The sequence below is a fragment of the Podarcis erhardii genome, assembly GCF_964252035.2.
Source record: "Podarcis erhardii genome assembly, chromosome: 2".
Taxonomy (NCBI): domain Eukaryota; kingdom Metazoa; phylum Chordata; class Lepidosauria; order Squamata; family Lacertidae; genus Podarcis; species Podarcis erhardii.
In genome coordinates, this window is record NC_138498.1 from 85,487,825 (window position 1) to 85,497,758 (window position 9,934).

The 9,934-nt window shown below is 45.4% G+C and overlaps 1 protein-coding gene across 2 annotated transcripts; it reads right to left on the reverse strand.

The window, feature by feature from the left end:
- Nucleotides 1-914: 914 nt before the first annotated feature.
- On the reverse strand, nt 915-8,320 carry LOC309335769 (fibroleukin-like). 2 transcript variants are annotated; one of them, XM_081851011.1, is made up of 4 exons: nt 7,441-8,320; nt 4,840-4,884; nt 3,403-3,524; nt 915-2,096 (listed from the first exon to the last, which is right to left on the reverse strand). In XM_081851011.1, the coding sequence occupies exons 1-4, from the start codon at nt 8,216-8,218 to the stop codon at nt 1,503-1,505; spliced, it is 1,539 nt and encodes a 512-aa protein (XP_081707137.1). In that variant the 5' UTR covers nt 8,219-8,320; the 3' UTR covers nt 915-1,502. The 2 variants fall into 2 exon arrangements, with proteins under 2 accessions (XP_081707137.1, XP_081707138.1); XM_081851012.1 differs by lacking the exon at nt 4,840-4,884 and having other exon boundaries at nt 7,441-8,319.
- Between the last annotated feature and the right edge of the window lie 1,614 nt (nt 8,321-9,934).

A 9,934-nucleotide genomic window follows, 5' to 3' on the forward strand; every position in this document is an offset into this window, starting at 1 on the left:
GCCCTATATCATTCTGGCTCTGAAGTCTTTGTTGATTGACTATAATTACAGCATATTGGTTACTCATGGAACACCGATTTTGTGCCAAAGAATTATCAAGCATGAGCTTCAGGCATCCTAAACCATGAAAGTGCCCCCTAAAGGGACAGGTGTAGTCATGGTATTTGAACCACCTGATGTCTCTAATTTGTTTAACTCGAGCCAATTCTATAGCTGTTGACATTTAATAGTGGGAGGAGTTAGAAGCCGGAGTCTTAAAAACTGAGGGAACAGAATGAAGCAAATCTGGTTCTCATGCTCTTGCAGGTAATCAAGGAAACTGCTCCTACTACTAGTTAACAACCCCCCTGACTTTGTACCTCTCTGGATTTTAGGCTTGGGTTTACTTACAAATGCAAATATTTTTAATCAAGGCACTTGGTGGGCTATCACTAACACTATTTCATGCCTTTAGAAGCATGTCTAAAGCAGTGATTCCCAAATTGGCTTGGAGCACACTAGGGTGTGCCACTGAAGAACCACAATGTGTCCTGAAGACATTCTGTTGGAGGCAAACACTCCTGCATTTTTTTTAGAGTGCAGTGGCCTTGGACATCACTCATTCCCTAGCCTGCTCCAGGATAACACCCCAAAGGAGTAAGGATGCGTTCCCTGTTGCTGCAGCCCAAACTACAGGTCTTTGCACAAAGGTTATCTGAGTACCTGCTTGGCCTGGATCTGACAACCTTGGGCAGAAAATACAAGAGCAACTTTTAACTGCTTGCCAGTGCTCAGGAAAAGCATATTAATCTTCTGGAAGTCACTATATAATTCAAAATGCTGCTTCAGATTTCCTGCAATTTAGCACATCCCCTTTAACTTCTGGCTAAGTAGCCCTGGCTACCTCTTTAGAAATAGAGCATCGGAAAGGTCCAGATAATTCAACAAGGCTTTCAGTCCTTTCTGTAGAAATCTGAATGAGGGGTTGAGCTGAAGTAGAGTACTTTGGATACATTATTAAGACCTGTTCCCTTTATATGATTCCTCTCCAGATAACTTGCTCACGTGCCCACCATAAGAGCAAGCCATGAAACAGGGTGAGGCAAATGTGATGTGTGTCCAAGCTACAAAAGGAAGTTTGTAGCCACTTGCAAAACAAGTTCCCTTGCGGGTGTGTTCTGACCCAAACATGAATTTCACTGTGGAGTATGGAAGAATGGCAGATATAACTCAACACTGCCCAGGATCATGAGATGGGAAAGGAAGGGCAGTGACTGAAGTTGAATGTAGAATTGGGCATTTGTGATTGTTACAAGAGCTGTAGGCAACTTGGTGACTGCTCCTGTTTATCCTTTGTTTTCAGTGTATTAAGATTCTCTACCCCAAAGTAGGACTTTGTCCTGTTTTGAACTTGCATTTCCCAAGTCAAATCTCAGTAGCAGGTTATTTTCTTTTGACTTATCTCTGTAAAGTCTCCCTGCCGCAAGTCCACATGCATCAGGCATTCTGGTTGCAGGCTCCTCCTAAAAGCCAATGGGCCTTGTTTTCATCTCTGCTTTCTTGAAGGAGTACTTCTGATTGGTCCTTTTGTCAACCAGAATGTACCATGTTCCCCAGTAGATGCCGCTGGTCACCCCCGTGTAGCGTCCATGGTGGTACTTCCCATTGAGGTTGGCTGCCAGGCAGGAGTCGAACCACCAGCCGGCCCCATAGTACGCACCACAGTTGCCCATGGGGTAGTTGTCATTGTCACTGTCCCAAGTTGTGAAGCACTTGTGATCGTGGTTGTAGTTGCGGCTGTAGCTCAGGGCGTTGCCTGCACTGCCTTGATACTCCCGGGCTGTCAGGCGATACTTGTGGGCCTCGCTGGCCACTTTGAATTTGCGGTAAACAGCATGGCGCTTGACGCCATGCCAGTCCTCCAACTCTATGCGCACAACATGCTGGCCCAGGCGGGTTAAGCTGTGGAGGTGCTCATTGCCCAGCCAGTGCTCCCCTTGCAGGCTCCCAAATCCCTGCCTGTACTCCTGCCAAGTGCGGTTGAAATCCACAGAGCCATCCTGCCGGCGCTGGAACACGGTCCACCCGCCACCATCCGTGACCATGTCGCAATAAGCCTGGCAATACACAAGACGAAGGTTAATCGGCAGAAGCACTGGAGCGCCTGAAAAAGCCCTTGCTCCAGCCCACGGAATCAGGCTGTGACATCATGCTCTCCTAGGAAATTTTCCACTCTGCAGGCAACATGAAGTGCTTAAATAGGTTTAATGGTCCTTGGCTGCTGTAAGGAACTATTCTCATCAGTGGGGAACAGGGCTAAGGAGCTCCAGAAGTGAATTCTCATCACTCTCACTAAATAACATTTGAAAACCATGCAGATATGATTAATGGTAAGTGGCAGAAACTCACCGCCTGCCTGTTCATGTGCCATTTTGGAAATTTTATTTTCAGCAGTTTAGATTTACTTATTTTCGATTCTGTGGTGTCTGTTCTGCGCAGCATTAGTGCAGGAGTGTCCCATCTGGGCATGTATTTATTTTACTAATTAAACAACTGAGTAGTGGATGTTCCTGTTTTAAGAACCACACACTTAGTGTTATGTTTTCAGTGGCTGCATTTAATCTTTCTTGCTATGGGGAACATATCTAACCAGATTTTTTTCTTGATAGGGGACTTTGCAAAGTCCACGTCTAAAAAGAACTTGGGGACACACTTTGCTCATGGGGAGAGAGGCCATAAGTGCAATGTTAAAAAGGATAATTCTCACCTACTACAGTGGTACATTGGTTCTCGAATGTCTCCGTTGACAAATGCTGAAAGCCCAGAAGTAAATGCTTCCATTTTCAAACGTGCCTAGGAAGTCGAACGACTTTCGCTGTGTGTTTTCCAATTTTCTCAATTGAATTGAGGCTTCCGTATTGAGTTTTCAGTTCTTGAACATTTTGGAATGTGAACGGTCTTCCGGAATGGATTATGTTCGAGAACCGAGGTACCACTGTACCATCAATATATTTTGATGGGCAGGTGTATGAAGGTTCTAATCTGCATCAGTGATGGCAAGGGGGGATATTTACTCCAGATTCATTAATGCAAAGTAAAAGCTGTATGATCTTAATAAGGGAAGCAATCTACAGTGAGTGAGTGGGACTTACTTCTGAGTAAGAATACACAGGATTGCATAGCAGATTATCATTCGTAATAGCAATGCAGAGGAGGATAAATAGAGAATGCCCACTTTAGGAGCAAACCAGTGCAAATTTTATGTATGGATACAACTTTTACATGCAGTAACACATACCAGTGGAGCAAGGAGCTGAATGCATATTGCAATTGTGCTGCCTTTGGCCAAACAGAGACCCAGTTGGCTGCATGCATATCTTATTTACTCCATTAGATAAGATACCTCAAACCTACCTACCTTACCTCAAAGTGTTGACGGAGGGGAATGGGTTGGATGGTGTATATCCCATTGTCTCGGATGCCCTGTTTATGGATCTCTGCACAATCCCGAGGATACGTGTGCTCAGATTTTTCAGAGGGTTCCACTGAAAGTATATAGGAACATAAAAAGCTGACTTAGACTGAATTGGACCATAGGTCCATCTGGAAGGCATTGAAACCACAGGGGCCTGGCAATGGAAACAACAGATCCTGGACATATGACCTGTCTTCCAGGAATTTTTCTGTGATATGGCACCTAGAAACTGTTAAGCGTATACTAAAAAGGGGGACAAAGAGTATCCTGCAATATGAAGGCAGGGACAAGATGTACATACTTCTATGACAGTAGACTTAGATATTTGGTTGGCGAGCAGGATTGCACCTCCAGAGCAATCTTGGGGCACTGCTGCCTGCTTCAACATGCTATTGGATATAGCAATCAAGGGAGGTCTCCCCAAAGAATTAAGAAATTATCATGTGGTTCCGGCCAATGTGTGTTGGGCTTCACACACTCAGACTGCCTTCAAACATAATGTACAACAGGTGGGTTCCAGGCAGAGGTGGGGAGTTGCATTTGCATACCTGGAGATCCATGTGTGTAAGGCATCATTTTCCTCCTGTGACTTGTCCAATGCGAAGTGCAAAGCCATTTCCTGGCTTCCCCCAAAGCCCATATTTTCTCCTCGTTTTGGCTTCATTTTAAATTGTAACCTTCTGCACTAAAGCACCATGTATACTGATGGTGTTATATAAAAAAACGCATCATCTTAAGGAATGAGAGACATTGTAGATTTAATTAATCTTCAGCTGTTGTGGTCAGCATAGTTTAATTTGGGTTGCAAGTTTATGCTGCCTCTGTTGCATATATACCGGTGTATATATATATATATATATATATATATATATATATATATACTGTCTTTGTTGTTAAATATTAAAAATTTATTATTATATATTTTATTTGTTTGCAAGCCGCTCAGGGAATGTTTATTGAGTGGCTATATAAATACTAAAGGCACCTTGAGGCGGTGAGGAATATCTAAAGGCTATTTTGCCATATCCCATCAGGGTGCAAGTGAGGGCATCCCTTTGCCTTTTTTTCTTAAAAAAGGTCAGTTTATTTTTTAAAATTGTACTTCTCTCTCAATAAATGGGATCAATTTACACCAGCTCTTGGGCTGAAGTAAATTTATTCAAAATTTTGGCGTGTATCTAGGGTACCAGGAAGGATTCAAATCTTTTGGACCTAAGCCTTGCTGTTGCACTCCTTTGGGGTACACACTGCTCTGACACACACCCTTTGTGGCCCAACATCATCAGGGTCACAAGACTATGGACCATGATGGAGAGAGGGGACCTGGTCTCCTCCTCAGGTTTCATACGATTGTAGTCTAGTTTACATAATAGATTTATACTAACCTGTAAGTGCTGGTGTCTCCTCAATCTTGTGCTCTTTCCCTATATCTGAGAGATAATTTGGAGTCTGTGAGTGAGATTACGGCAAAGATCTTGGGAAAAGCCACTGCCCACTCCATTCTCAGTAGTCTGTGACTGAGCTAGTTCAATGCAGTGTTATTATACAGATTTGCTAAGTGTTTGGATAACTTCCCCCCAGGCATTAAGGGGGCTTCTACACAAGGGGGTTCTACATCCCAAGTGGAACATTCAGATTCATTTTTCTCTGTGAGTGCCATTGGCGCATGGCCCCCTGCAACACATGCCATTCTTGTTTTTGTTTCTCTTAGGGTGCCTTCGGACTCCCACTATTTTGTGGGATGGATTCAAGCACATACCAGAACAGTTAAGGTGAACTAAAGGGCTCTGTCACCTAAGGGCAACAAATCTGCTTTAAAAAGAAAAAAGAAACAGACTTCTAGCAGTTTGAAAAGTGGCAGGGAAGTGCATTGAAAGATATGGGACGAACAAACGCCTAACAGGAAACACCCCACAAACAAATCAAGATGAATGCAGGCCCAGTGCTCACAAATGTCATAGATAACCACCCCACAAACCATGCTCAATAAAGACCTGGATATGAGACAGGGATGGGGAATCTGTGGCTTTCTTGGACTCCAACTTCCATCAGCCCCAGCCACCTTGGCCAATGCCCAGGAATGGTGAGAGTTAAGGACCAATAACACCTGGAGGCCTACAGTAGTTTAAAGTCGGAAACACTGAAAAACACGTTCGTGCATTTCACATCTGAGGACCCAAATGTAAGCCCTAGGCATCTAAGGCTGGGAAGCGGATATTTTCTGTCATCAGCAGCCTTCCCTAAGATTTCATCAGGTCTCCTCCCCTGCCACTAGATAGATCCAGGAGCCACAGAGTTTCCTGTGTGCAGGCGACGAGATGCTTTGCCTTTTTGACTCTGCTTCTGGCAGCAAAATAACTTGGGCAGGCATTGTGCCGTCTGCTCCCATAACAGCGTCTTTGCATCGCTGTCCCTCTTGTTCTTCTCTTGCTCTGGTATAATCAGGGAGGATGTGGAGTGGGAGAGGGCACTATCTGAAGGAAATGATGAACAGTGGGGGGATTGTGTCCAACAGAAAGGATTGCATCATCGGTCAGCCTGATAGCCATAAATGTCAGCCGCAAACTCTTCAAACATATTGCTCATCAATACAGCATCCATCTGTCCGGAAATTCCTGGCGGGACATGGACTGTTGAGATGTCAGACATCAAAAGAGAAAACGAGTGGAACATCTCAAGCAGAAGAAGTGGGGAGGGGGGAGGAAATAATGAAAAATGGTGGAGGAAAAAGCCAGGCAGAGGCGGAATGAGGACTCTGAGGTTTTGAAGGCTTTGCCTGTCCTTGTTGAATCGAAGTTGGAGACAAGACACATTCACAGGACCACTTGAGTGCATGGTGACTTTGATTCTGCAGTGTGGAGCTGGTTAGGTGACTGCTTTGGTGCAAAGCAGCACTGGAATTTTCTCCATGGTTTATTCTGGCCAGGATGTAGGTTCATGACAATGCCAAGCTCAGCTCACTTGGTATATGTGCTAAGTTGGCCTTGTGAGACCAACTTAAATAGGATGGGCTTAAATAGGAATATGACCTAGGGTGGAACAAAGGAGCCACAGGAAAACACCCTGGAAGTGAAATAAATTAAAACAATTCTTTTAGAAGATAGTTAAAAATACTCTTCTTAAAAACCTAAAATAATCAAGTCTTCAAAAAAGAAAGTCTTTAAAAGAATCCTTCCAAAAGAATTAAAAAATTATAATGTAGCACCTTAGAGACCAACTGAGTAGTTTTAGGTATAAGCTTTTGTGTGTGTGCATGGTTTTTAAGAAGAGCCTTTATAACTATATTTTTAAAGAATTGTTTTAAATTATTTTGAGTACGGCAGACCAACACAGCTACCTACCTGGAAGCAAATCAAGATGAATGAAGAATAAATATTCATTGTCATAATAACGGCCTCATAAACAGAATGAGCATTCAGAATGAATGTTCAGTAAAGACCCGACATGGTCCAGCCACATCATAAGATTTGCGCAAGGAACCCTGTCTCTTTTTGCCTACCTGAACTCCAGGTGCAGCATGACCAAAGCAAGGCAAGAGGACTGCCTAGATGGGGCCTGGCCTCCTTCCCTCCCTGCTCAGCACTCCAAGCTCGGTGTAGGGGGCTGTATCCCAGCAGACTGCTGTGAACTATTTACAAGGCTTTATTTAGAACTTCATAGAATTGTAGAGTTGGAAGGGACCACAAGGATCATCTAGTCCAACCCCCTGAAATGCAGGAATCTTTTGTCCAATGTGGTGCTCGAATCCACAACCCTGAGATTAAGAGTCTTGTGCTCTACCGACTGAGCTATCCTTCCTTTCTCCCAACAAATAATAGTAAAAACGCAATACAACACCACACACTAAAAACTTCCCTGATGTCTTTTAAAAATCACATAGCTGTTTATATGTTTGACATCTGCTGGGAAGGTGGGAAGAATCTCTCTCTTCACAGACAGGCTAATGGGAAGTGGATAACCTGCCCCCCCCCCCCCGCTGTACTCACCAAGAATGGATGCCTTCAGGACTGATTCGCTGCAAGGCAGCTTGCAGCCAGAGAGGATCCCCAGCAGCAGGGCCACCAAGGAGCTGAGCTGCTCCTCTAAGCGGTGCAGATTAAGCCGGCTCTCCTCCTGCAACTTCTGTAAGCCCGATGCCATGGAAACCACTCTGGTTTCCACCAAGCTGAGTCGGTCCATCAGGGTCCTGGTCCTGGAAGAGCTTTGTTTGTTGAGCTCTCCAGTGTGCTTCAGGATCTGCTTGAACTCCATCTGCTGCTCGCCAGCAGGGACATCCTGCACCTCCTCAGGTACTGCTGGCTCCTCAGGCCCCAGGACGTGGAGCTTGCAGCTCCCCAACCCATCACAGCCACCTTCCGGAGAAGGGAGAGGCATGGCCACCAGGGACTCTGCGCATGCTGGGTTGTCATCTCTTTGGCTGCACTCGGGGCTGTCTGAGTTCAGGCTTCCTGACTCTCGCAGAACCATAAAGAGGAAGCCAAGGCAACAGAAGCACTTGCTGAAGCGGGGGAAGAGTTTCATTTCTCTCCTTAATGCCTCCTGAGGGGGTGGGAGAGGCACACGCGACATGCAAGAAGGCACAGGCTGGAAGCTACTGCAACAGAGCTTCTTCTGTCTCCGCAGGCGAGCTGCCTCTCTAGGCTGGGAAGGCCACTCCCAGGCTGGGTCGGGGCAAACTGCCTCGCCGAAGAAAAAGTGTGGAGATTGGGGAGCTGCGGGGGAAAGGAGGAGGGAAAGTAGAGTGGCACACAGATAAAGGAGCATTTGAGACTGTCCAGCAGATTAGCATGTCATGGGCAATTAAAGCTAGGCCCCTTGTGGGAGGCAGTGATTAGCGTCTGGCTTGAGTGAGCTTTGCTCTCCAGCAAGAGGGCTTTGACTTGAAAGGCCTGTAATTTGCCTTGACATTAAAGGCACGAGGAAATCGCCCAAATGCTAGCAAGGGAGCTGAGTGAAAGGAGCGGTAATCTCTCGCAGTGCTTGCTGGCCTTTGGCACGGCGTGGCCACCCACCCACCGCCCATTAAGCAAGGCATGTGCTCACAGGCCTCTTCGCGCTCCAAGGCCAGAAGGCGTCATGTGCACAGCCCTCCCATGCCAGACTTGACAGGCTCACTTCATCACTCCCCAGCTTTCCGCAGTTGCACCGACCAACTCTCCCTCCTTTGGGAGCAGCCTGGACCTCAGATCTCTAAGGCCTCAGATCTTTAGAGCACTTTGATACCACTTTAAACAGTCATGGCTTTTCTCCAAAGAACTTTGGGTGCTGTGGTTTGTTAAAGTGTAAAGGCCCTCACTCGGTCCCCACCCTCATCGTTCAGCCCCATCACTGAGGTCCAGCTCCTAGGGCCTTCTGGCAGTTTCCTCATTGTGAGAAGCAAAGTTGCAGGGAAGCAGGCAGAGGGCCTTCTCGGTAGTGGCACCCTCTCTGTGGGACACCCTTCAGATGTCAAGGAAATAAACAATCATACGAATTTTTGCAGACATCTGAAGGCAGCCCTATTCTGGGAAGCTTTCACTGTTTGGTGTTTTGTTGTGTTCCTTTATACTTTGTTGGATAAACCCAGTCAGATGTGTGGGGTACAAAAAATAAAAACTATCATCATCCTCACCATTGTGCAGGGGTTCTGGGAAGCAGTTCTGAGCAACCCATCTCCAAAGAAAGTAAGCTACTGCTTTCTGATACCCTCTTATACAATTATCAGTGATATAGTCCACTCTTGGAAGTTACAAAGCAATGAGCGGCCCTTCTTCTTGGTTGATGTCTCTTATCGCCTCCCCTTAAGTGGACGACTATGAATCTGAGGACACTAAACAAAAGTAGGATACTGTTTCTCATTTTAATTAGGTTTTACTGAAATCCTTTACATCTCTACTTAGAAGAAATCCCCATTCAATGGAGCTTATCCCCAGGTAAGAGGTTATATAGGATAACAGCTTTAAAACTCTGATGGTGTCTAAAAGAATTAAGCAAATGACTGGTCCACCCCACTCTTTAAAAACGGAGCAGGAAGAACATACCAGGTGTTGGGATGTAGTCTTAGCATCTTCTTAGTTGTGTACCTTAAGAGCTCTGTACAGTTGCTATATTTCAAACAGTGAAAATCTGGACAGAAAAGTTGTTGAGTTTTTTGGGAAAAGTTTTTATGGAAAATCAGCAAAAACAGCACTGCTGGCATGGGCTGCCATATGTCCAGATTTTCCAATTTCCACCCAGGCTGCAGTATTTAGACTGCAGTATCCTGTATATCCCCTGCAACCCTACTTTTAGGCTTGTGAATCACATAATCCGTGCTCTGAGCTAATGTACAGTCTATGTCCTGACTTCTTGAATAAAGCTTTCAGGTTTCCTTGAGCTGAGAGTCCAAGTACTGTGTCTGAGAGTGGGAGCCAGGACACCCACAAGGCTGCAAACAGCATCACCTTTGGGGGTTTGCTTTCTAGCTGCCAAACTAGTGAAGAGAAGTAGTTCTCCGCCATC

Bases quoted from the DNA above. Each gene is read 5' to 3' on its own strand.
- LOC309335769 (XM_081851011.1), bottom strand. From the start codon at position 8,218: ATGCTCCTTTATCTGTGTGCCACTCTACTTTCCCTCCTCCTTTCCCCC. The intron at 3,525-4,839 runs GTTAGTATAAAT...ATATACTTTCAG, and splicing joins GGAGACACCAGCACTTACAG to TGGAACCCTCTGAAAAATCT. The intron at 2,097-3,402 runs GTAAGGTAGGTA...GTGTATTGCCAG, and splicing joins CCCTCCGTCAACACTTTGAG to GCTTATTGCGACATGGTCAC.